This window comes from Elaeis guineensis, chromosome 4 (genome assembly GCF_000442705.2).
Source record: "Elaeis guineensis isolate ETL-2024a chromosome 4, EG11, whole genome shotgun sequence".
NCBI classification, from domain to species: domain Eukaryota; kingdom Viridiplantae; phylum Streptophyta; class Magnoliopsida; order Arecales; family Arecaceae; genus Elaeis; species Elaeis guineensis.
In genome coordinates, this window is record NC_025996.2 from 19,325,133 (window position 1) to 19,352,237 (window position 27,105).

A 27,105-nucleotide genomic window follows, 5' to 3' on the forward strand; every position below is an offset into this window, starting at 1 on the left:
CTGAACAAATTGTTGGGACAAGGCTTGATGGTTATGGTTATTTATCCTTTTTATTCATGCAAATTGAGCTCAGAATGTCTAAAGATGACCAATTGTCAATCTTTTCTGCGCAGGGACACAAATGTTTGCAGAAAAATACAAAATTGGAAAAAAAACAACAGATATTGCACTGCAGATATTAAATTTAGACAAGACAGAGGTTGCAACTATTGATATCATCTCAAATCAGGACTTCACTGAGGTCGGTATTTGTTTTCTCTCTGTAGTTTCTGCTTTCTGTCTGACCTTGTCCAGCAACACAACCAAGAAAATGAGTATACAAGCGTAATGGTTTCTGTGTATTTCATGATGTTAATCTTTAAATGGTTGAAGCAGCCCCAGTGCCATGAAGCATGGATGTGGATACAGAATATGGATGAAACAAGAGATGGATACATTGATGCAACAAATATTGAAAAGTAGGACACGATATGGCTAGGAATGCCGATGAATATATGTGCATATGTTGTACATACATGTATGTATGCATAAATACATATATTCATGTATATATATAAAAGAAAAATCTATAAAGTATGGTAGATAATTAAAATAAGATGGTCTATACTTTAGAATTTAGATGGTAGCATTAACTTTCACAAGCTCATCATTTTGGTTAACAATCAAATCTATAAATTCCAATCCATACTTCATATTTTAGTATCAACATCTTAGCATTTGAAAAAAAAGAAAAAACATGTTCCTTCCCCCTCATACTGGGAGGTATTGGGGAAGTATCTTGAGTGCATCAGGGAAGTTCCATTTTTTTAACAAAAAAACTTTGAAAAATATGATGCTTTACAGAAGTATTGGACATGCATCTGAGAAGTATTCAATGAGTATCAGTTGCTGATATGTGTCTGATATGGACATGGCATGTGATTTGAAGTATTTGTGCATCCTAGTCTAACTGTCCGTTTTCTCACTTTTGCTAACATGCGGCTCAGACATCTGTTCTACACTGGAATGGAATCCAGCATAGGAGTTTACAAGTCAATAAAATAATAATCTATTAGAAGATTTTGGCTAAAAGATGTAGTGTGGATGCCAAATAGGAGATTCCTTTGGCATCCGCATCACTTCTTGCAATTAAGTGATCAATTATCGTGCTGATTGGTGATTATATTTATTTATTTATTTATATTTTGCTTTATACTGTTCCCATTTTGATTGTGGTGTCTTGTGCATAATTTTCCACAGTGTCATTTTTATTTTAAACTTGTGCATGTGTCCTCCAGCCAAGGGTTAAGGCTTCACTTAAATTATTTTGTTTGTCCATACACAAAGCTTGAGCCGGGATGGGTAGTGGTGTACTGTCCCTTACCATGCAAAATACTAGCACACAACAATAACAGGTGCAAATGGCACTATTGAACTAAATGATATAGGCATGCTTAGATACTCGTGAGATGCCATTTTTCTCCAAGAAGCCGACATGATTTTTAAAATTAAAAAATGAATATTTAACCTTCTAGATAAAATTAGGAACTTGAGTTATTTTAAAATTGCAACTCTTTTTGGGGGGGTTTGATATGCAATAACCTATATATGCAGCTTGTACATGCAAAACCCCTATTTCTTATTCTTTCTTTAGGTTTGTTAAGTGTATTTAATGTAGTTGGCTAAATATGAGGTTATTATTTTATACAAATATAATGTACAGTTTTTTTCTCTCTTGTATGTTTTAAACTGAATAGATGTATCTGTACATTTAAGCCCATACTGGAAATGGTTGTCTCTATATACTTTGCTGGAAGAATAGGAGCTGGAAAGCAAGCATAATATATGGGTAAACAATGTGGGGAACTGGGATGTTTGTAACTGTATGACCAAGTTCAGAAACTTTAGTTCCAGTTTTGGCTTTGATTTCAGTTGGGCCTGTTAATTCCAGTAGTGGTATATCTAAATCCTAAATCCTGATCTAACCTCTAGATCTTTTTTTAAATTTTGATCTAGGATTTTGAGATATATTAATTTATATTAAGTTGTAGATTTATAATTTGTGTATTGGTGCTTGGTGCTTGATGTGATGGTATCTTTTCATTTTACTTTTTTAAATATTTGTGCAGTTAGGTATGAGATAATTTTTATTATTTGGATTGTAGTATGGTTATAAGATTTATTATAATTTTAAGATTTTCAGCCTGAAATGTTCAAGCCATATCATACATCCTGTGATTCCAAACAAATATAAAACATTCTAAAATTTTGTGATATTATGTTTTCTGATGGTTTTGTTTTTCCTAATTTTAATCTGATTTTTCGGATCTCTTTTATACTAAAACTCTGAAACTAGGACCAAAATTCTGAAATTAAAACATGGCGAGCCCAACTCAAACCAAGTTTTTGAAAATTTGCTTCCAAGATTCCCGTGTTGGAAAAGTTCCTTTCCTTCTCTGTCTTGCTTGAAAGGAACGAAAAAGGCATATATTACATTTGGTATCATCCACTTTCAAGTAATCATGTTTATCTAAGTTTCCTTTTGTTCGTTCTTTTGACTGATCAGTGTTATATTTGTAGGAGGAGTGCAAACGTTTAAGGCAGAGCATAAAATGTGGTTTGATTAGTCGGCTAACAGTGGTAATACTATATGAACTTCAAATTCTGTTGTTCAGCATATCTTGTTCTTCATTGTCCTATCTGATAATGACTTTCACTTGAATTTCTTTAGGGAGATATCCAGAAGAAAGCTAGGGTTCTTCAAGCTGTGAGAGTTGATGATGTGAGTACTTATCCAGTACACTAAGTATTTTTACTATCGTTTCCTATCATTTTTAGGTTTCAGCTATATGTTCCTCCGCAAATGATAATTATTTCCCTACTTCAGAATTTACATTTGTCATGTTCCTTTTTCTCAGTGGTTGGAAAGTGAGAAGTTGCGGCTTGGTCACCTTCGTGATCGTGCAAGTGAAACAGGTCGTAGAAAGGAATATCCTTTCAATATAAAATTTATGGTTTTATATTTTAATAGGAAATTTGATGCTTGCTTATTGCATTGGAATTATAAAATGTTCTTTTCTAGGTTAGCGTTCTTTTAAATTTTTTCTTCTGTTAGAGATGTGGTCTTCAGCTTAATCAGTATCCATATATCAAGTTGAATTTACTTTATGTTATGCATATCTAGTTAAGTACTTATTTTTTAATTCTTTGAATAATTTGTTTTCCATTTATCTCCATCTGTTCTCAGTTGATGACTTCTTATATCATGGATTAGCATTCTTGTTGCACTTTTCCTAATTTCCCCCTAAACTTTAATTGCATCAGGTTCATAAAGAGAATAAATTTGATACTCTGCATCTTCTGAATGCCTTTTGTTTATGAAAACAGCATTGTCTTGTCTCAAGCTTCACCTTAGCTCTTTGCACTGGGGAGAGGCTTTGATATCTTGTACGTAATACATGGTAATACTCGTTTGTATGTCCAAGAAATCTCTTTCCTTTAGCCTTTTGAGTATGACTATGCATGATTCTTGATTTCAAAATACCTGTGGTTCACATTGTGCTTACATTGAACTCAGGATTGGTAAGGCCTATGATTTCCTGCGATGTTGTTGTTAGTGTCATAGCTTTGCATCTTAAAATTATCTAACATTTTCCAATCATTCTTGATGCACCTAGAGTCATATAGAGTACCACATAAGGGTGTTGGACTGGATAGCCTCGGCCTATTTAAATTGCTTAGGTATGCCCTTGATTGATCATGACACACCGTCTTACCCCTATCCTATACAAGTATGAGAGACTGCACTTATTTAGCCTCTATTAATACAGCATTGTTTTCCACTCATATCTATTAACCCTTTATTGGTTAATTGATGTCCGTGATTCGTTAATTGATGTCCCCCTCAAGGGACACTAGATCTTAGGGATCTTGCTGCAGCCTTGATCTCGTTGAGCCATGTAAGTTTATCAGAACATTGATTTTCATCTTATTCGTCATTGCCCTTCCAACATGACATGCCTTCTCTGATAACCAGCCATGCATATCATTATCATCCAGGTTCCGTATTCTTGATACTGGTACTGTACTAGTACCATACTGATTCGGTTCAGTATGGTACAATAAGGTAGGGGCGAATACGCCTTGGTATGGGTCAGTGCACTCCTCAGCATGCCTATGCAAGCGGTGTTATGGGATGGTATAGGACTTGTACCGACCTGGACTTGACTTTCGTACTGGTTCCCAAGCGATACGATGTGGTATGCCCAATGTTGGGTGGTATAGGATGGTATGGCAATCCATGTTATCATCCACAAACTTCTCATATCATATGTAGGCTATAACTTGTGCACTTAATATCTCAAAACCTAGAAGCTTCTCAATGCTTGTAAATGTAAGTAGATATCCTTACCTTTCTCAATATTAGAGCTGTTTTTACTCCTATGGTTAGGCCATTACTAAGGGCCATTTATGTGCACGCAATTCTAATGTTGTGATTGGAATCTTAGTTGCAAAAATTGTTTGTCTGGGTTTTTTTAATTGAAAGTTGCAAAAGCAACTACTGTTGTTTGGTTGTTTGATGCTGAAAGAGATATTGTAATCCTGCAAATGATCTGCTAAGTTTTACCCCCTTGAAAAAAGTAAACTATTTACTGTTCTTGTTACACTATAATGGTCATTTTATTTTTATAATTATAATATAAAATATAATAATACTATAAAGTTATCATTGAATTATTATGTTAATAGTTGGCATAGTAATTATATCACTATAAAATTGTTTGATATTGTAAAATTAGATATATATATATATATATATATATATATATATATATATATATTATACTTATAGATGTATACTTATGATACTTAATATTATAATAACTAGTAAGTAGTAATTATTATATAATAGTATAATGATATAGTGATGATTCTTATTATAATGTTTTATAAAGATTATAATAAGAATCATTATGATACAATAACATTTAATTAAGTATATTACATTTGTCAAAATAATATTTTTTACTATTAATATAATATTATAAAATTTGTTTGATATTATGATAATGATGTATATCATACAATAATAAATTTATATTTTATAATATATCTATTAAACTGATTAATATTTAGTATGTGAAATTATATAAAATTAAATTTCTGTTATTGGATAATGATAAAGGGATTCTCCAAAAGGCTGCTTCCAGTTATGACTTTTGATTGGACTAGCGGCCAATTTTGCATGCATTTCCAATTGTAGGATTTTGGCCATTTTTTGCAATGCAAATGCAGCCTATAGTTGCAACTGCAGGCATCCAAAAAGTCATTTTAGATGCTTGCAGCTTATAGTTGCAACTGCAGGCATCCAAAACATCATTTTAGATGCTTCCCATTCAATTGCAGCTTGCCTAACCACAGGCAAACATGCTGCTTTTAGGAGCTTATTGATCTCAAACACACATTGCATGCTTACCAGGTGTTGTATTCATGATCAAGCCATGTATCTTATCCTTTTGGATATTTTCTGTATGAGGAAGTCCTTGCTCTTAAAGAAAAGCCTATGCATTTCAAATTTTTTGAGCAGTTTGTGTTTTAGTGATGAGGAGGCCTCTATTTAAGGCAATGACAATGCATTTTTGCCTTATTGTAATATAACATTGTCCATTAGGGATATGACTGTTGCTTATGACTTCACCTGCTTACTAACAAAAGTCTCCAACTCAGCATCTTGGGATCCATTTTACGAACTTATATTTGAAAATCATATGCTGAGCCCTCTATTAGTTTTTATATCTATCGCACAACCAAAAGTTGTGACCAAGGTGTACCATATTGGAATTGGCACACATGCCGGTAGGTTGGTGGCACAGTATGGTATCCCCTCATGCCATGCCATTCCAACATTAACTGATAGGAAAACTGGTAGAGGGGGAGAGAAGAAAGAGAGGAAGAGAGTGAGAGAGGGAGGGAGGGAGAGGGAGAGGGAGAGGGAGAGTGTGGCGGGCGGAGGCGGAGGGAGGAGAGGGAAAAGGAAAGAGTGGAAACAGACATTGCCAACTTCACTTCAAAAGTCAACCAAAAAAAAAAAAAAGAAAAGAAAAGAAAAGGGGGCCAAAGCCCCTATTTCCTTTTGAAACAAGGGCTTTGCCCCGGTTCCGATGAATGGAGAACAGAAGCCCTCTCTCCCCCCTCCTTCGGCCTTGTTCTGGCAGCCGCTGCTCATCATTGCCCTCTCCCTCCCCCCCCTCTCTCTTCTCCTCTCTTTCCTTCGCCCTCCTTGATTGCTCGCTGGTTTCATGATTTTATTGCCGGAACTGTCACAGTCCGCTGCTGGTACAGCTCATTATGCTTCGAAGTTCGAACCAAATGGTTCGGGACGGTTCTGCCTTCCTTGGGATGGTGTTAATAGGACAGACTGCCACATGTCCCGCACAACACCCATCAAAATAACTGAACATGGTAACCCTCTTTTACAGCATATAATCATACGTTTTGCTATAGGATGAAGTTAATTAACCCTTTCATTTGTTTATTATTTTGCATTATAGATAAAAACAATGGCTCTTTGCTATTAGGACTAGTCCCCACACTTGAATTAAGCTGTGAGGCACTTGTGTTAACACTTGGCACTCTGAATTAAGAAGAATCTACACTTGCAGTGAAGTGTCCAAAATAGTCTTCATGCTGTTTGTGCAATGCTCTCCACTTCCGGAGCACACTATATATAACTGCTACAATTTTTATCTACACTCCTTTTAATGCATGAAAAAGCTTTTTCTCCCAAAAAAAGATTTGATATTTGCATTTTGGATTTGAAATTTTTTACAAGATAGTTGTTATATTAACCATTCCTATAATGCTCCTTTATGTTATTGTTCAACCACTCATGATCTACTGCCTGTTTTACTTCAATGGAAGTATATGTGATCTAAATTGGTTTCTGTAAAATTGGTTAGCTACATCTCATTTATCAAAAACTTTGTCCTAAAAAAAACATATAAAAGCAATGATTCAGTAATCCTTGACCATTTTCACGCTTAGAGAATGTGTAGAAAAGTTGCAGATTCTGAGCACCCCGGAGGAACGCATGCGTAGACTAAATGAAGTTCCTGAAATACATGTTGACCCACATATGGATCCAGATTATGAGTCTGCTGAAGAAGAAGTGGATGACAAAAAAGGAGGTGCCTTGTCTCTCTGGCTTGGTGCATTCTAGTTGCAGCTTTGGCATCAATTTCTTACATTCTAAATTATGGTACTTTGCTTTGTATATGTGCAGATAAGTACAGTCGGTTGAGGGAATCTCTGTCTCGTAGGAAGGGAAGGGATTTATTTCCTCCTGGCAGAGTGTCAGGATCAAATTATAATGGGACTGGTGCGTCAATAAGTTCAAGCAGTTTGAACAGAGGTTCACGGACAGAAGATGCACAAGACAAGTTGGATGCATATAGTGGTGGGGATAGGACAAATGAATTGTCCTGGAATCAAGGTAAGGATGCACAATGGACAAAAAGCTGGGGAATGCCAAATACCCAAACAAGTGCGACAGATCTGGAGGCTGGCATTTGGAATAATAACCAACTTGCTACAAAACCTGGAAGTACACATGGTGTTGTAAGCGAAACATCCGCATCTGTACCTTCTAGACTTTCTGTACCATCAAATGGCAATGAGAATGATAAGGTCTGGCACTATCAAGACCCAGCTGGAATTGTCCAGGGGCCATTTTCAATGGCACAGTTGCGCAAGTGGAATAAATTCTTTCCACCTGACTTGAGAATTTGGCTAACAACTGAGAAGCAAGAAAATTCTGTATTATTGATGGATGCTCTGAAGTCCCAGAATGGTTTGCCACAGCAGGACACTCAGCATAATGGCCATCTTCAGCCTGCAAATTTTGCAGGTCCAAAGGGCAATAGAGATAGTAAATATGAAGGTGGTTGGAGAGGGGCTAATAATTCTACATGGGTAGGCATGCAGAATGGGAGCAACTGGAGTGTGAGCCAGAATAATGCTACTTTCTCCACTGCTGGTAATACCCTGGCAAATGCTGGTAGATGGGCTACACAGTCAGCTAACTTGTCTGCACTTGAAATGGAGGCGGTCAAGGGTAATGATGCTTGGTTTGGCCAGCCCAATGGTCAGAGAAGCCCCAGATCTACAGCCCCATTTTCTGGGAATCCATACCAACAGCCATCGTATCAAGGTGGAGGGGATCAAGGAAATGCTGTTGTATGGAATAGAGGCCCGGATCATGGAATTGCATGGAATTCAGACAGGTCCAGGGGGTCAAGGACTGGTGGTCAGGGTTATGAAAGACAGCATTCTAGTTGGAGCTTTCTAAACCAGCAATCTCAACAAACTTCTGGAGAACCTTGGAAGGCCCGACCAACAAATGATTCTAATCTACATGTTCCCACCCAACAGCCAAGTAGGACAGACTGGACTAGTGTTCAAGGTTCTTTACATGCATCTGCATCTACAGCTGCTTCTATTCAACCTATAAGCTCTGGCTGGGGCACCACTCAAGGTACTGGATTCAGTGGGCCACATAAATTACCCACAGTGAATCCTGATGGGGATCGGAATGTGCTAAACCAATCAGATAGTGGGGGTTCATGGTCTGTCGCATCTGCTTCTGTGCCTAGTATGAGTAGAATGGCTGATGTTGGTGGTGCCCAGATTCTTGAGACGGTAGATCAGTTTGGTAATCCTCCACTATCCAGTCAGCAGAAACCTACTGAATCTAATGCTCCAAAGATTTTGGTAAACCAATCAGCTCTTTTCCTCAAAAAGAAGGAAATAATTTCTTCAGATGATGCTACAGTTTCAGGTGGCCCTGCCATGAATAAGAGTCAGAGCTTTGAAAGTGGTTATCCTAGTCCAACTCCTCAATCTGATAGGCAGGAGTTTTCTGTAGACGAGCCTAATGAATCTGATCCTGCCAAGAAGTGGCCTCAAGCACATGATAGCTCAGCTTCTATAAGTCAGGGGTCTGATCCTGATCCCGCTTCTCTTGCATTCAGACCATTGGATCCACATGCCCACCTTTCACCTAAGGTAGGTAACATGCAATTGCTGTCAAGGAATTCAGATGAAGATGTGGCAGATAAAGGAATCATAAGTGAGATGCAAAACTTATCTGCTCAGAAATCTCTCTCTGAAGAGCAGAACAAGCAGCCTCCTCTAGCAGTTGTGGAAGAGAAGCTAGTTGATCCTGCCTCAAGCATTAAACCGACAGTTGAATCTGATATGTTGGAGCTCTCTTCAGCTCAAAGATCAGAAACCGCATCAGCTTCCAAGCCGCTGTCTGAATTGCAGGAACCAAATGGTTCTAGTATAGTTCCTGCACCCTCAGGGAGAGAGCTGCACTTCTCAGGTCCTGATCCTATAAAATATTCTGATTTGGAAGGCACACAAGATACAACCACCAGTGAATGGTCATTGCCATCTCCAACCCCAGGTTCCAGGCCTTCTGGATGGGATATCGGTGCTGATTCTACCTCAGGTAACATCCAAATCTATCAATTGGTCTAGTTTTTGATGGATTTAATACGCTGAAAGCTTTTCCATTGAATAAAGGTTCATCTGTTGAATTAGGAAGATTACCAAACCCTGGCTGGGGCACCAAGGCAAAAGATGTTCCGAGTTGGGGAGGGGCTCCACAACTCAATGTAGGTACAGGACCAGCACAACAAAGTGAAAACAGGGGTTGGGCAACAGCAATACAAGGACATGCACATGCAGATAGTGGAGCACCAACCCAGGTAAACACAAATACCAACGCAGGTTGGGGAACATTAGGACAGGTAAGTAACAATGCAAAAATTGACTGTGGAGCACAAGTACAGGGAAATACAAATGCAAACTTACGTTGGGAACCTCCAGCTTGGGGGAACTTAACGAGTCCGAGTTTGGGAGCACCCTTCCAGGGAAACTCAAACCCAAATACTAGTTGGTGCGCACCTATCCAAGGAAACTCAAACCAGTTTTCTGGTTGGGGAGTACCACCAACAGGAAATGGGAATCAGAATCTTGGGTGGGGTGCACAAGCACAGCAGGTTAATAGAGATGCAAGTGCTGGTTGGGGAACAGGGAGCAATAGGAGCTGGAATTTGCCAGCCGGAGATCCTGATAGCTGGGGCACTCAACGGATGCATCATGGAGAAAACCACCCTGAGGGTGGGGAATCAAGGCATGGTGGTGGGAGAAGCTTATGGAACAGGAGCCAGTCTGCTAGCAGTGGGGGGTCATCACGAATACCTCCGAGAGGAGAAGGGCCGAAAGGCCAAGGGCAGAGAGGAGTGTGTAGATTCCATGAGAATGGGCACTGCAAGAAGGGTGCATCCTGTAATTATCTGCATCCATGATTGGAATTTTTAATTTTCCGTCTCTTTTCTTGTACAGCATAATCACCTTGGTAGCTGATATGAGATCATGAAAGCTCTGCTTTGTCATGCCATGTAGAATTTTTGTGCAGGTAGTAGAGTGTATACAATTTTCTTTCCAGCTCTTTGCACTCCATTCTGTTTGTATGATGATGTACCTTGAGCAGTGAAAGAAGATAGACATGCAGCTCCTTGCTCAGATAAACTGGCTGTAGATACTGGATGGCTTGTCAGGATTTAGCACTGTAGAAATCTCATGCTAAAGCTGGCATTTGTGGCATCCAACCGTGACGGCTGGTACTGGTTTCTGGATTACGATAGAAAAACTAATTGACCCATTTGGTTCTTTCTCATTCCTCAGAACACTGGATACAAAAGAATAGCGAACATCTAATTGGTTACTGAGTTCTTATCCTGCTGCCTGATAAGCATCTTTGAACAGATCATCCATTAACCATACCTTTTGGTCGTCGGTATGGAAGCAACGTATTTGGTGCAAATCGAACATTCTTCTTGAAACAAGAGTTGCTTTCCGGCGTTGAGCTTTAATTTGCCGATGACCTCTAACTTTAGTTATTGCCAGAATCAATTCTTAATCCTGGAATAATTTCTCTTGGACAAAACGTTTCACCAGTAGCGAGAGGACTGCTTTGCCAATATAAATATTGGCAATAATGAAGGAACCAATAGATAGGTAGGGAAGTTGCGTGTCCGCTTTGTATCTCCGTTGTATGAGATATCTCTGCTTTGCTAGAGCTGCTCTAGATCTACAGATGGGTTTGATTGTCAAAAAAGTGCAAGGTAACAAGGTCTATAAAGCTTAATGTTACGAATGAAATTAAGCAAGATTCATTTCTCAATTCACCTATAATTTCAACAACGGTATTAGTGGCCTTGGCCGAACCTGTCAGGCTTCAAGTTTTATCTATTTCCAGGTGTACATTTGTAAACTATCCACAGGCTCTTCTCAAGAAAACAAAAACCATCTGCAGGCGCACCTAGAAGGTCAGTAAAATTTGGGAACGGCGAACAACAGGTTCAATGACCTTTGCCGTGAAGCTTTGTGCTATCAACCCAACGTGTTTAGAATTACACAATATTAGCCGAGGCCCCTATTCTTATGAAGTGATGCTGTTTACATCATATCAACTTTCATGAATGATGACAACCATTTATCCCCAAAATGTTATAGGGGCAATATCTTGCTAAACAAATGCCAAGCAGCCGAAGCTTGGCTCAGGGCATTTTTAAGCCACCCAGAAGCCAACACGTTGCATACGCTCTTTTTAGCAGACCCTCGTTCTGGTTGCTGTTGGTTTCCCGCCAAATCGCTTCCGCTCTGTCCCCCTACATTTCTCTAAACGAAGGAATGCCCACCAGTATGTGCATCAGCAGCACCCAGACACAAGCCCACAAATAACCAATTAAACGCCATCTGAGTGGCGGTCAACAGTTCAGCCGGACCAACAGAACTCCTACTCCAACTCCCCTCTTCTCTTCTTTAACCTCGTCTCCTCTCTCCTCCACCCCCATCCCCCCTCACCACTATACCCAATATGGCCCCTAGCTCTAAACTGAAGCAATCATCTATAGACTCCTTCCTTCGCTCCAAACAAACCACCTCTATTCCTCCACTCACCCCCCAACCCGCCACCGCTGCCGCCTCAGAGTACGAGCGAATCCGGCAGGAGACCATCCGCCGGAACCAAGAATTCCTCCAGAAGCTCGGTATCGCGGCCCCCAAAAACCCAACTCCCCTACCCCCCAAACGAACCCCCAAACCCCATCCTTCCCCCGCCCCCTCGCCCTCCCTGCGCCGCAGCACCAGAAAACGCCCTTTCCCGGCCCCCTCCTCCTCTGATGACGGCGCCGACGCCGACGCCGACCCCGCAGCCCCGCCCGATCCTTCCGAGCCCAGCTTCGTCGATTCCTCTGTCTTCCGTTATGCCTGCGATGCCTCCGATGACTCCTCTGTCCTTTCATCTAAAGTTCACCCATCGTCTTCTTCTATTATGGGTTTCAGAACTGTCGGTAAGGCGTTCCGTGATCCCTCGCTTGCCAAGATTTACTCCATTGATGTGTGCTTCTTGAATAAAAATCGGTTCTTGCTCGCCGCTTGTGGCCATGGGGGCTTTTTGTCGGTCTACGGAGGAGGAGGAGGAGAGGATGGTTGTGATGGAGACGTTGAAGGGGAAGAGAAAGGCGAAAGGGTAGAGCCGCTTCTGAGCTGGAAGGGCAGCTGGAGCTGGATATCGGGGGTGAACTTTGTCGAGGATAATCCGATGTTGATGGTCTCGAGTTCGAATGATGGGTTTGTTGTCGTTTGGGATATCACAAAGCAGCCAGCTTTGTCATCATCTTGCTCCCCTCCTGTTGTTGCCAAATTGATGGAGCTGCATGCGGGTGGGATCTTTGCCATGGACCGACTGGGTTGCTCGATTGCCACAGCTTCCAAGGACTCTTCTGTGGGAATTTCCAGGCTCACACCAGCAGGGAAGCTCGTGGCAGAGCGAAAAGTTACCAGCCATCACTCGGGAGTGATTAGGGGTGTTTGTTTTGGGTAACCTTTACATCCTCTTCATAACATTTTTGACAATCTTCAAATTCTACTTTTTTTTTAGGTTTATATCTTCATGGTTGGGCTATCATAATATTTATTTGGATTCAGGCTATGGGTTTATGCTTGTACCATCTTTTTATCTTTAAATATGGTGTGCATTGCTTGCTGTTAAAATTACCTTCCAAAAACCCATACACTAGCACTTCCCCCCCTTTTATACAACAGTAATCGTTGGTTTAGTCTCAAAAACACCAATTTTCCAAAACATTTTGGCCTTCTATCCTAAACCAGGCTAAAAGCAAACGTCAGTTGTCAGGTACTGATCGTAGGTAGCCTAAATATGGAGCTTCCTAGAAGATGATACAAACTAAATGGCACCTTTATATTCGAATTAAAAGATCACTGGGAATCTCTTCTTTTAGGTGAAGTGCCTGCAAATGCTGATCATTATATTTAGGGAGGAAATCAAATCCTTTTAGGAATCCTTTCACTTGAGTAACCCTTCTTATTTCATTTTTATGTCACTATATGTACAAAATAGTGTTTAGCTTAGCTAGTAGTTGTCAGTCTAATAGCTAAGACGTTGATTGACTAATCAACCCCTAGAACGAGCATTTCATGAACAACTCAAGTTAGGCTTGAGTTTTGTAGGATTATGGCTTGAGCTTGAGAATTAGGTTCAAAATTATGATTGACTAGTGCAAGCTCAGCACTTGGAGTTTGAGCCAAGTTAAAACTGGATGGAATTCCTGGAAAACTTGTTCTGGCTCATACAAACATGGTTTATGGCACAACTACTATGATGGAATTCCTTGAAAAGCTGGATGCTTAATATTTAATTACTCGCTGTAGATGAAATTACTAGGCAACCATGGCATGCTGTCAAGCCCTGCGTTACATTATTATCCATGGAATGTGTCACCTCCCATTTCCTTCATCTTTTCAAAGAACTTAATGATCTATGCTCCTCACCAGCTCTCTGGTTGTCGTTGACCAGACCATAAAAAAAAAAAGAAGGTAAATCTTTAATATAAAAGTTCTAGATACATTTGGTTATCCCTGAGCAATACATTGTTAGCAAACTAAAAGGTGGATACATTCAGAGCACCACAAGACAAAGAGATGGTTAGCGTGTTCAACCACTGATCACCCATCCCTGAGAGTTATTTGGCGATCCTTTTTCTCTGATTTATTAGCACCTGAACCAAAATTTTGATTTAATCTTCAAATTGCCTGGAATTATCTTTGTAATATAAGTCTATAACTGAAGCCTTGTTCACTTTGCTTTAAGATCAATCTGATGCATCAAAAATCTGTATATGAGCTCAGCCCACCGTTTGATTAGTCTCTCAACCCTTAACTAGTTTCTCATTATGTCATGGTCTATCTATCTTTCTGGTGATTAATCTATATTCTTCTATATTTTGAGTTCAACAAATGCATATTTGCAACCTAGGGTTGGCTTACTGCTGCTAAAATTTGTCCTTTAATCTTTTGTTGAATCCACTGATCATATGCTATGAGTCAGAGTTAGTTTCGTGTCATTGTCTTCTGAAAAACCATGGTTTTAGCTTCTCATTTCTTCAGTCTTATCACTGGTGGATTATGGATAGAAGTCTTCACTCTCTTTTTAAGAGTCAAGTCTCTTTCCTTTCATAGATCCTCCTTATAGGATGTCATATTGCTAATATTATTTGCTTTACACCATAAGTGCCCCATGATACTGCATTCAACAATTATGAGACGAATGATGAGGGGGCTATATGTTATAAGTGTGTTGAAGAGAAAAGAATTAAGTTGTACTTTGAAGCCCCTAATATTGCAACTTGACATGTCCTTATATAATGGCAAGTTAATGTCAATTCTGAAAACACAATAATAAAATAAAAGAAAAAGTCCAACCGAAGATTTTGAGCAATCATTGCTTACAGGTAATTGTTTCGAAAAAAACAAGATTCCACATTATTATTAACATCAAATTGTTGGAGCTATAAGATTCAATAAACTTGAGTTTTGAAACTTGTGAGAAGTGAAAATACTGTAATAGGCTAAGAGCATACTCACCCGCCATTTATTGCATTAGTATGAATTACATGCATTAATTATTTATTTCCTTTGATGATTTCTTGACTAGCTAGTTTTCAGCAGTCTTGGGGCTTTAGTAAAGAATCCATATCTCTTGCTTTATGAAATGGTTAAAACAATATGGTACATATTTCTTTTAAGGTTGATGGTCATCTTAGAATTTTCGAAATAGGTTACATCAGTTCTGAATAATCTGTGCACAAAAATTTGTTACAAGCAGACATGTATATGTGCTGGCAATGAGTTTGAAAGCATCATGATCTTATGTCAACCATGACCCTTTTCAAGGTTTAGACATTTTGCAAATGTGTCTTGCATCTGATTTTTGCTCTTTTACACCTCCCTGAATGTTTTGATGGACAATCATTCAGATAGTTCAAGGTTCTATATTGGTCGGGCTTGGCAAATTAACCTTACCTGCATTGTATTCTCATTGCTAATGCTTGGTCTTGGGAATAAACTGCATTCACTTATTTGCCACTCATTCATACTTGTTCTCAACCATCTATAAGATATTATCCTTAACATATATTTGCAGAGATGATGTGAATAAACTTGCCGATTGTGGAGCTGATGGTTGCATCTGTGTCCTTGATACAAGGTTGCCAGAACCTTGTGCTCTTACCATTAAATCGGAGCACTCAACAGGCATCAACACTGTGGAGTGGTGTACAAGAAAGTCTCTACTTCTTTCTGCTAGTAAAGATCCAACATTGCATCTTTATGATGTTAGAAACTCTGCTGGACCAGTTCTTAAACTTGAAGGCCATGTTGAGTCAACTACTAGAAGTTGTTACCAAATTTATAGACCCTGTTTTGTAGAAGGTGGGAAGACAATAGCTACACCTGGGCAAGGATCGAGAAAGATATCTTTGTATGATGTTGACAGTGGAACAATGATAAGCCAGGGGATGATTGGGTATGATGCTAATTTGGTTGTTTTTACAGACGGTGAAGAACATCCAAGACTTTGGTCAGCAGGAAGGCAAATAAACCAATTATGCCCATTGACAGTTTGACACAATCTAAATGTCTCAAACATGAAGATCTTTAGCCGCATTGTGGTCTTGTTTCAGTTAGGTTGACTTATTTAATGTAGATCAGAAATCTCAAGGTCCTTATCACATGTTCTTACACATTTTTGTTTAAGCATGCTATTGTTCTTACGAACTTGTAATGCTTTCAAAATTTTGTAATGCATATTTAGTTCAATACAGGACGTGGACTGTCCATGTGCCAAAAACAAGTGCTTGATGATTAAATATAAGACTGACTAATAATCCAGACCTTCAGCAAGCCTTGATTATATTATTTGATATGCTCGACTGTTTTATTAATATTCCACAGCTGAATGCCATATTGTATTTCACCATTGCTTTTCAATGTTTTTATAAATAATGGAGGAATTAAACATCCACTTAGACATTCTTTACATGTTTTCTGTGTTTGAAAGTGGAAGGTGGCTACAATTATTGATAGTGTCCATCGATTTTAAGGCAAAGCTCAGTTCTTCAGATCTTTTGTAGCCTAGCAGCTGTACATAATATCAAATGGTCACTACCTTGACAACAGTAAAAACTAGGCCAATGCAAAGTTCAGTGGCAGGTCCATGCTATCCACATTTAGTTGAGGTTGATCGGTAATATAATTGATGTTTATATTATCGTAGAATTTATTATGACAGGTATCAATTAACACAATTATTGTGACAAGATTTCTGGGTTCAGCATGAAGGTTCATGGCTCTGACCATGATTTCATGTGTAGTTAATGTCTCCTGACATACAGATGTATAGTTAAAACACCTTAATTTTCATTCTGCTCTTTGAGTCGACTAGATTTGAACCTGACATGAAGCAACAAATTTCCAGTGCTTCAAGACTGAGATTTGTTTTGTATAAAATGTTTCCCCCTGGAGAACTATCATGATGCTCAAAAGCCCACTATCATTCTCACTGTACGCGCAAAGTACATATACCTTGCATGGAAAGTCACTCCACGTATCCAGTCATTTGTAGAATATGTAGGTGTTTGGTTGGAGGGAGTTGGGGCTTGGAATAGGAATGGGTGACTTCCATTCCAACCATTTGTTTGGAAGGAGTTCTATTTTGATTCGAATTTTAGGGTAGATTGGGAATGAGCCCATCCTCCTAAAATCCAATCCTAACTTTTTTTAAGAATTCAGGTCTCTATTCTAATTTCAATTATGGTTACGAACCAAATACTATGATCATTCCGATTCTCATCTCAATCTATTCCAATTCTGGTTCTGATTGCGAATCAAACATCTCCTATATTTTCAAATCTCTTAGGAATCATTTGCAACAAAGTGAAAGGGTTTCATGGAACTATTATCTCCAAAAAAAAAAAAAAAAAAAGAAAAACTGTTTATAGCACCAGATAGTACTAGGAAACGCATATTTGAGTGAAAAAAAATAATTAGAGTGCGATTTTTTGAAACTACTGGATCTTCCCATATTTTAGACTGCTAAGCATGACTCCACGAGAATATGTCAAATAGGTCTAGCTTATGAGTTTAATCAGGCTAAACCTTTAACTGGAACAAACACATGCTACATTACCCATCAAGCTCAATAAGATGATCCAAAAAGGACTACTGGAAACCTAGTAAGGAATATATGCTGAAGCATTCACCTAATAGATTGATAGTCCTGATCCTTGCATAAAGATCTCTGGTCATTTGGGGTTTAGACTTGCATGGTTGATAAGTGATAACGAAGCTAATGATTTTCAGGCGAAACACCTCACTAAAACGGGAGATAATTTGTCGTCCTTCTTGTCAACTGGTAAATAAAGCTGAAAGGAGTCAACCATTAGAAACCAATAAATCTTGTCATGAGTATGGCATTGGATGTTAGGATAGCCTAAGTGGTCCCAAGCTTTTTTTTGTTGTTCAGATAACTTCCTCGGGGTGCTGCAAAAGTTTTTTCAGATTGAAGGAAAAGGCCTTTTCATTTAGCAATTAAAATATTTCCATGTTGCTTTTGATTAGTCCTCCATGCCTTTGTACATCATCCAAAATTTAAAGATCAAATTGTATTGTTGGGCACGATGTGCCAATAATAGACATTAAAAATCCTGTGGTGTTTCATGCTAATTTTGTTGTAGTTGCCGCAGATATTAAAAGTTGTCACCATTTCTATGCAAATTGCGCCATTAAAAGCTTTTTCATAAATTTTTTTAAAAGAATTTGTATATCACTGTAGGAAAAAAAAAAAAGGTTTTTTATAATGATTACAGTGACGGTGGAGAAAAAAACATAGAGCAAAATATTATCTTAGTATCACTTGATGCAGATATCTTCGATTTGTAGAAATTAAAAAATTTTAAAAAATTTAATTATGATAGAAAAAAAATATGATTATCTGTCATGGGCAACACTTTAAGTTGGCTTAGAGAAATCAGGGCCAGTGCACTTGGCCTTCAATCCAAATGAGCCTGCCTTCTCCCTCGGCATATGGATAGGTTCATGATAAATTATCTATTTGTTCTTAGTCACTTGGAAGCATAAATATCATTTTATGTCTGGTCGGCTCTATTTAAACGGATCCTTATCTCACCATTTTATGACACAAACGTTTCAAAACATATATCATTTGCTTAGCGAGAGTTGAATCAATTTTATTATTATTATTTTATCTCTTGAATATTTTTTTTAAAAAAATTGATAATGAAATTAAAAAAAATAATATGAATTAATAAAATTATAAATAAAATTAAATATTTAGATATGGATGTTGATGTTAGTCGGTTGGTTAAACTTCTGTTCGCAACCAAATAGATTCCGATATCAAAATGAAAATGGACGGATATTATCCGGTCCACTCTCACCCCTAAGAGGCGGCTATAAAGCCCTGCCCACGAGGCCCAGGCGATGTCGCTCTCGTCTTATTCGTTCTACTCCGCCATCATCATCGGACTTTAGAGCAAAGGGCGAATTGGGGCAAAAGATAGGGAGAGAAATCCATCTCGCGCGATGGAGGAGGATTCATCGGTTGGTGGTGGCGATCCACGGCAAAGCCCCGGCCATGTCCCAAACCCCAAGGCGAAGTCCTGCAAAGGATGCCTCTTCTACTCTTCTGTCCTCAAATCAGAGGCCCGCAACCCCCTCTGCGTCGGCATCAGCAGGAACCTGCAGCAAGGTTCGCTTTCTTTCGCCCTTTTTTCCCCCCGGTCTTTCTCTCTTTTTTCGACTAGATTCTTTGGGTTCTTGATTTGATTTTATTAAATTGTTTTCAATGATTCAAAAAGAAGATCTTCTTGGTTTTTGTGCTTCTGAAAGAACCAATTAAAAGAGGAATTAATGATGCGTGCAGATGAATAGGAGGCCGAACAATTGATTTCGTGAGAGTAGAGGAAATAGGGTGAGTTTCAAGAGATCTATTCAGTATTCTTTCGTTTGTGGGAGTGCGCTTGATGAATTGTGAAGTGCCGTTTTCGTTTGAACCTTGTATTTGCTCGTGCCTTTAAGGTTCCGGAAAAGATATCAATTCACGAATCAAGAAATATTGACGTTGATGGTCATGTAAAGGACTGTTCTTGCCGTTAATCGTGTTGCTTAACCAGATTTGATTTCATCAAATGAGGAACAAAACCAGGATAAATGCTGTCGGACAATGTATTTTAGGAAAATCCTGGGAGCACCTCTGGCTTTTCTTGCTCTGTATGACTTGTTTCTTGTTTTATGCATCCTTTTTTCCCCAAGGATTACCTTGTTACAATTTCTAGGTTATTTTGGAAATAAGATTGGCATAAAATTAGATAGTGCATCTGCTGGTGATGAAGTGGGTGGAAAGAACTGGTTTCAATTACCACATAGGATGCAGAATCTTATGAACAAATGCTAATTATGTGGATGTTCAAATTCAGACAACAATCTTTTTGTATTTTTTCTTTTTTATATGGTTCTTAAACTTGTAGATTCACAGGACATAGTGTGACAGGTGTGGTTGCTTAATCTTCTTTTGTTGCCCTTCATTTTCCCCTCCACCCCACCTTTTTTTTTTTCACCAAAAAAAAAAAACTTCTGCTATATTTTGCACCTTAACTTTATTATTCACTATAATCTGATTAAGGAACTATATAGAAAATACATTTTTTCGTAATTTCAGTTATTCAACTCTATTCTTGTGATCTCTTGCTAGTAAGCTTGTGTCATGCAATTTTATTTTGGAAGCAACTAAATATTCTTACATGTGAACCTTTTGACAGTACCTAACTACATGATTGGGGAGTCAGAGATTGAAGCTACTCAAGAAGATCGTAACCTGTCTGACTTCAAATATGCTTGTGTTGGTTACTCGGTATTCTTAAATAACAAAGACAGCTCTATGGAGAAGGGAGAGAAGCAACCCGAGTTGCCACTTTGTGCTGGCCTGGAGGTTCTTATTAGACATAATTCTCTCTATTTATTTATTTATTTATTTATGGTTTCTTAGATGAAATTTCTGTAATTTTTCTACATTTATTGCTACCTTATATGTGAAATATCATATTTCTACATGTATAATAGGATCAATATGCACAGGCATTCCAAAGTTATAAATAATATGCCATATCTGCATTGTGAATGTTGATCTAATAATTTCATCAACACAACTTTTGTTTTCACTTGTGTTGTCAATTATGGCTGTAGAGTTGCCACTAACCATTTAGCCTCACCACTCATCAATAGAAGCACCAATTTCATGCTTTTGCTAGTTAGGGTGCCAAATATATATATACCATATCAACCACTCGGTGGTGAAAGGTACATAAGTTGAATATTAAGATATGAAGAGAAAAAGCTTTTCATTTTCCATGAGGCTATAACTACTTTTATAGTTGATAGGATACATGGAGAGGCATGGTTTTGAAGACTCAAATACGACTTCTAACCCATTATGCCAAATATAGCATCATCAGTCATCCTAAAGATGTGTGTTAATTATTGATGAACTTGTGCTGGACATGTGCACTTCTCTAAGGAAATTCTAAACCACAAGCTAAAACAAACTACCATTATGTTATATCACACAGACAAATGCAAAATAATTTCAATTTATATGTAAAATTCATAAGAAGTTATATGATTACTTTAAAGATGCTAAGATGTGATCTGATCATGCATAGATGATGCAACTAGTGATTAAACAATATGAAGCAGGCTAAGCATGAAATGTAAGTGGTGTAACATTTGGTTTACACCTAGGTATATTGCATCGACTTGATGTGACAAATGCCATCATTATCACACACTATGCAACAACTTTATCATGACTCTTCATTAGCATGATACTTGCTGCACTTAATGTAATATGGAAATCAGTAATTAGTAAATGATTTAAAGCTCTCAGAGGATAACATGTTTGTATATATTTCTGTTCAGCTGCAGGGCACTGTCCTTATAAAAATAGTTTCTTGAATTTGAATTCTTACCTTTTGATGTTTCCATCTTCAGAATTCAGTTAAACCCTGTGTTTGATTCAGGGTTAAAGTGGAATAAGACCATTTTAACTAGTGACACCTAGGCCAAGTTCAGATCGAATGACTCTCAACCCATGCCTGAACCATTTATGATCAGGTTGGAGAATGTAAAACCACAGCCATTTATTCTATATGAACCCCTATCGACCTACCAACCTATTTAAATTTTCACTCAATCATACATATAACTAAAAAATAAAGCATAATTATATAAACCTATGTCCATCTTGTTCATCACTCCATAACACCTTGCGACCCATTTATAGTTGGTTTATTTCAAGTTGATCCGGAGTGGATGTGATTTTAAAGAAATCTCACCCAAACACATTTATTTCGGGCAGGTTCGTGCAGGTTGGATTTTGCTGGCCCTAATTTTAGCATGACGAAATAAACTCTTTTGCAAGCCACTTGATCCAAGGACAAAATGAGTATTTTGGAAGTAAGCAGAGTTATGTTTAGGGATAATTCATAGTAAACTATTCCACCTGATATGGTGGAGAAGATTACTCCAAAATAAAGTTATTTCCAAATATGTTAACCCATTTACTCTAGAATAACTTCACAACCAGAGACAGCTTTACCTTTAGGCATTTTGCCGCAATACAACCACCATATTTGTTGTTTTGCCAAGTTCAGGCATTGGATGTTATTTTCTTTTTCTTATATACTACCACTAAGCTAGTTTATGGAGCATAATTTAAACATAATGTGGATTATTGTTTTTTCTAGGGCACATAATTTTTTCTTCTATCAGTGTCAGTAGATTCTCCAGTTATATATTATTTTCTAGCCTTGCTTCTTATTTGAAGAACCTTTTTCGCATGTGATTTTGCTATCAGCTCTTCATCTTGCACTGACTTGGATATTTAAGTCTAATCATTTATGAGAAATGTTACAAAATAATTAAATAAGGCTGAAACATGAGGTAAAATGTTTTTCCCCAAAAAAAGCAAAGGAATCTCTAATTCGTATTTGGTGTCTGTGAAATGAGAAATGTATTGCTTCACCGGAGGATAGCATAAGAGGCAGTAACTCTGAGACTGTTCTCTTGGATTATATTGATCCACAATTTATGATTTTTGCACGAGCACACTTTTTTTTTTCTGCAGAGTATAACTGAAGGATGAGAGAACACATCCATTGTTTCTACTGGAGCTGAACGCACACGTGGTTAAACATGTACCTATAATAAAAGCATTTAAGAACCTCATGTAAATTTTATATGCTAAAGTCACCTATGTTATTAGCTCAAGAGGATATGCAACTGCAATCTAGATAATACTGATTAGTTGACAAAATTATCTTGAATAAGATATGATACATACTCTTTTCTGTTTATATGTTTTTTATTTACTTGTTGCAACAAAATTATTTGGGTGTACAGATTGGTATGTGCCAAAACATACCAGTATTGTACTTCTGCCAAACCTATCAAGTATCAACTCATCAGATTTATCAGCACATGCTGGATTTTCTGAATTGAAACATTATCCATGGTTCAGCATGACATTCTGTCAAATAAGCAAATATGAGTTACTTGTTGTTGTATCTACAATTTACAGTCTTTTGCAGGCTTTTAATCTAGGTGTGCTTGAAATCATAGAATATATGAGAGAAATGATGTCCCATATAAGTCACATTCTTAATGGATTGTGTTTGGATGTTTAAGGCCATGATTATCTGGTTTTAATTTTTTACCAATTGATAAATCTGGTTATGGCAAATATGATCCTGCATAATATTTTTATTCAAGCAACTTTGCCTTTCACCAATCATTTGGCCATATTCTGTTTTGTAATTTCCATTATTTATTTCTTCAATGGTTCTTCTATATCAACGACTTTCTACTCCACATATTTTGTGTTTTAAACTGTTTAGTGCTTTTTTGCATTTATGTACCTCATGGCGCCAATCTCTCCCTGCAAAGCTTTGATATAGTAATTATATCTTATCTTCCTTCATTGTAATTATTTGATAATTATGTCTCCCTTCATCGTAATGTTATTATCCAGACAACTTTGAATTTCATTTGTTTTCATTTCATCGCTTCTTGTTTGTTTCATTCTACTTTTCTGCTCATGATGCTTTCTTTATCAATGACTTTATATGCTACTCTTTGCATTTCATATTTTAAGCTGTCTGCTGATGGTCAGTGTACGTCATGAATCAATGAAAGCTTTGATTTTCTATTACTTGTAATTTACAGATTTTATAGCTGTCAGCAGTTTTAATTCTTCTCTAACAGTCCTGTTCCTTTTGGAATTTATGCTATTTCTAGTCATGAGCACTGGTTTTACTATGTATTCTATCTGGTTGCCTTGGATGGTACTTATATTTACTCTTCAGAGTGCACCAATTAGAAATCTTTGTCAAAAGCAGTCATATTTATCAAGCCATCTGTTTTTTTTTTTTTTTCCCGAAATATAGAACTGCTGAGATTTCTATTCTTACTGATATTTTATCAAGCTTTTCAGCATGCACTGAGCTGTTTAAAATATGTTTTTTACGCTACATGCAAAAAGTATAACTTTGAGTGCTATCTTTATATAACTTCGAGTGCTATCTTTTTACTGCTTATTTAATAATTGAAGTAAAACTTGTTGCAGATATTAATGGATAGAAGAACATCAACTGCTGATCATATGCCTGCTCATGTTCACAGTAAGGAAGGTATTTTAATATATGGAATACTTTATTTATATGGAAACACAACCAGTGCTTGTATATATGCTTAGAGGCATGTGCCTTGAACTGATGAAATCTATCAACTACAAGCTTGTGATGCATATCATAGAGATATTTAATAAGCATGTCTTTATCAGTTGGTTGAGGCTTTGGGATGTAAAGCTGGACCTTGGAAAAGTTCAGTTTCATTGAAAGCTAGGCAAATGATAAAACCTTGGAGCTTTTGTGGGATTTAAATGTGTTACTTCCTTTGTAGTGGAAAGATGGGAAATGGAAGTGGTAATATTTTCCCTAATTTCCTGAGTGTCCTTTTTGTCATGGGACACACTTGCCTAGGGTAGACATGTCATGGAACAATGGTCCAGTCTGTAGCCTCCATGAATATTTAACAACTAACCTCTTGGGGTAGATCTTTTAATTCTGTTAATCTAAGAGGAAGTTAGAAAAGATGATAGTATCAAACATTGAAAGAAGCAAGAAGAAACTGTGTGAAAAACAGAATGGAGTCATGGACAGTACTTAATGATGTAAATAGTCTTTTTTGAAAATTTCTTAAAATCTAGAATTTCTTTTTTTTTTTTTTGGGATAACTTCTGATCCTAAGAGCACTTGATTTAAGCCCTAGTAGTTCCTCCTAATATTTTGATGCCTAGCTTGAGCTTTATTAAGGCTGTTCCTGCAGCATCATTTGTATTATTAGGAAGAAACTTCCTTTCTCCTTTTGATGATGTTCAAAGAGGTAGGAGAACACACTCTTCCTGGTGGACATTTGAACTGAGTAATGGAGGTCTGGAGCTCCAGAACAATCGGTGTGTGCTCTACTGCAGGCCAGGAAATGGTAGATCCTTTTAAATCTTGATTTAGGTTGCTTTCTACCTCCCTAGGATTTCACCACAAAAAAGGAAGGGTGGGATATATCCTCATCATTTGTCGTTCAAGAGAAATCAGAAACCTCCACCTGTTATGGAAAAGGTGTGTGTGTGTGTTTTTTTTTTTAAATTTTATTGTGGTTTGTTTGGTGGGGTGGGGTTTTTTTTTTTTTTTTTGTTTGTGGGGGGGGGGCATGTCGGAGCCCAGTGGAAACCAAAAAAAACAGAAAAACCAAAAAAAAAAAAAGGCCGCCAAAACCCACCATCTGCTTACATGGAAAAAAAGAAAAGAAAAACTGTATGTAGCATTGTATATTAATTAGCAACTGAAAAGGAAAAGAGAAAAAAAGCCAAAATCACTCATAGACCAAAATATATCAGTTTCTCACATGGATTCAAATACTGATGAAACAGCATGGTACAGTAAATATTGAACCGTTTCGATGTGAAACCACTGTTGGTATGGGTTCCGGGATCCTAAAACCTTCCATTCTAGTATGTACCAACCATTCCACTTTATACCAGTGCATGCTGATAGTATCATGCTAACTGTATTGGTTGCCTTTTTTTTTTCTTTTTGATGCTGTTACTTTCAATATGTATCATTGGTACTGGTATCATACTGTTTCGGTATTGGTATCTAAGGCCTTGGTTTTCCTATATAAGTATATATTTGATGCATCATAGCAATCCTGAAACAATATCTCCTAATTCTAAAAAGATACTGACTCATTTTAAGATGAGCATACATCTTATGTGTATGTTCACTCTGAATCCAGTTCTCATCAGCCTAGAACTGCATGTCAAATATGAAGGATCTCTTAGCGACAAGATCCTTTCAACTTTTGCTGTGAATGACATATTACAGAAGTTTGAGGACACCTAAGAAATTTAATTCAAGCAGTAATGCCTTACCTGCAGACTATGAGTTCTTCTTACTTTAAGTTGATTTTACGCTCCCAAAAGGCTGTTATTGTGACCTGATGCCTCGACAATCTTGTAGATGCTCCAGTTCATTCTCAACCACAAGGTTACGGACCGACAACATCATCAGGACAGGACTTCTTTAGCAAGTAAGCATGTGGATTGTATTTTCATTTTACAGTCTTTGCTTTTGGTGATCATTAAAAGGAAAATTATTAGTGCTGAAACTTATGATGATGTAGGTTTGCTAGGAATGCTGGACTGGTGGCTTCAGGTGTGGCCAGGAACCTTATCAGAGTAGGCAACCAGATTAAAGATAGCTTTGATGACATATTGTATGACCGCAGGCGTCCCAAGTAGAAACCTAAACCTCAAATGTAAAATCACAGCTGGAACTATTCATTTCCATTTTGTAATCGGTTTATTTAATTTTGTAATTGCTAGAGAACAATTACAAAATGTATGGACATCAGGTCTATGATGTATTAGACCTCAGATCTATGATGTGTTTGCTTGCTGATGGTGGCAAACCTGCAAATATTCCTGTCTTCTATAAAGCTCCATTTTGTAATTTCAGAAGGGTATGGACGGGAGATCTATGATGTCTTGTCTTTCTGATCATGGCAAGATGATCCTGTTCTTTGTGAAGCACCAATGTGCTCTTCCTCATCTACATACATCCATTTGTCATGCAGCAATTTATTTTAAACATTTACTGGATTACCTTCCTGTTATGTATGAGGACCATGCATTGTCGCTTCGCTTGTTCTTCGAGTTAGTTTGATGGACCTTCTTTACTGTTCCACTTCAGCACCGGGATGTCCTAAGGCAAGGACGCAGCGGAATAATGCCATGGTGGATCTTGGCAGCTCGCTATGCTTGAACTGGCATGTTGAGTGGGGACGGTGGCGTTATTGGGTGTCTGAATTAATATTTTACTTCGGGCTCTATAATTTTTAAAAAATGATTCGTGTCGCTAGCTGGGTCCTATCATGATCGCATCGGTGTCATGGTACCATAAAACTCGCATCTCTTTTTTTTTTTTTATAGAAAAAAATACCTATCTTTTGGTAGATGCAATCTTCGATCCTAACATGAAGAGAATGGCTTCTAGTTACGAATTTATC

General features: G+C 37.7%; 3 protein-coding genes across 7 annotated transcripts in view; all 3 read left to right on the forward strand.

The window, feature by feature from the left end:
- The window catches only part of LOC105043514 (zinc finger CCCH domain-containing protein 19), a 32,252-nt gene extending 21,751 nt beyond the window's left edge, over nucleotides 1-10,501 (forward strand). The window contains exons 5-11 of one of the 3 annotated variants that reach the window (XM_073255774.1): nucleotides 114-241; nucleotides 2,560-2,619; nucleotides 2,711-2,761; nucleotides 2,898-2,968; nucleotides 7,018-7,166; nucleotides 7,262-9,490; nucleotides 9,565-10,501. In XM_073255774.1, coding sequence (XP_073111875.1) covers nucleotides 114-241; nucleotides 2,560-2,619; nucleotides 2,711-2,761; nucleotides 2,898-2,968; nucleotides 7,018-7,166; nucleotides 7,262-9,490; nucleotides 9,565-10,352 — 3,476 coding nt within the window. In that variant the 3' untranslated portion in view covers nucleotides 10,353-10,501. The remainder of the gene's footprint in view (nucleotides 1-113; nucleotides 242-2,559; nucleotides 2,620-2,710; nucleotides 2,762-2,897; nucleotides 2,969-7,017; nucleotides 7,167-7,261; nucleotides 9,491-9,564) is intronic. The other 2 variants (XM_010921088.4, XM_010921089.3) reach the window with 2 other exon arrangements.
- A 1,218-nt stretch (nucleotides 10,502-11,719) lies between these two features.
- On the forward strand, nucleotides 11,720-16,333 carry LOC105043567 (uncharacterized). 2 transcript variants are annotated; one of them, XM_073255776.1, is made up of 2 exons: nucleotides 11,720-12,930; nucleotides 15,617-16,333. In XM_073255776.1, the coding sequence occupies exons 1-2, from the start codon at nucleotides 11,927-11,929 to the stop codon at nucleotides 16,032-16,034; spliced, it is 1,422 nt and encodes a 473-aa protein (XP_073111877.1). In that variant the 5' UTR covers nucleotides 11,720-11,926; the 3' UTR covers nucleotides 16,035-16,333. The 2 variants fall into 2 exon arrangements, with proteins under 2 accessions (XP_073111877.1, XP_073111876.1); XM_073255775.1 differs by having other exon boundaries at nucleotides 11,728-12,930; nucleotides 15,554-16,333.
- Nucleotides 16,334-18,889: 2,556 nt separating this feature from the next.
- On the forward strand, nucleotides 18,890-26,549 carry LOC105043513 (uncharacterized). Of its 2 annotated transcripts, none has more exons than XM_010921085.4 (5): nucleotides 18,890-19,177; nucleotides 20,247-20,416; nucleotides 24,107-24,161; nucleotides 26,058-26,127; nucleotides 26,221-26,549. In XM_010921085.4, the coding sequence occupies exons 1-5, from the start codon at nucleotides 19,012-19,014 to the stop codon at nucleotides 26,336-26,338; spliced, it is 579 nt and encodes a 192-aa protein (XP_010919387.1). In that variant the 5' UTR covers nucleotides 18,890-19,011; the 3' UTR covers nucleotides 26,339-26,549. The 2 variants fall into 2 exon arrangements, with proteins under 2 accessions (XP_010919387.1, XP_010919385.1); XM_010921083.3 differs by having other exon boundaries at nucleotides 18,895-19,177; nucleotides 24,107-24,170.
- Nucleotides 26,550-27,105: the final 556 nt, after the last annotated feature.

Bases quoted from the DNA above. Each gene is read 5' to 3' on its own strand.
- LOC105043567 (XM_073255775.1), top strand. From the start codon at position 11,927: ATGGCCCCTAGCTCTAAACTGAAGCAATCATCTATAGACTCCTTCCTT. The intron at 12,931-15,553 runs GTAACCTTTACA...ATATATTTGCAG, and splicing joins ATTAGGGGTGTTTGTTTTGG to AGATGATGTGAATAAACTTG.
- LOC105043513 (XM_010921083.3), top strand. From the start codon at position 19,012: ATGGAGGAGGATTCATCGGTTGGTGGTGGCGATCCACGGCAAAGCCCC. The intron at 19,178-20,246 runs GTTCGCTTTCTT...ACCTTTTGACAG, and splicing joins CAGCAGGAACCTGCAGCAAG to TACCTAACTACATGATTGGG. The intron at 26,128-26,220 runs GTAAGCATGTGG...ATGATGATGTAG, and splicing joins GGACAGGACTTCTTTAGCAA to GTTTGCTAGGAATGCTGGAC.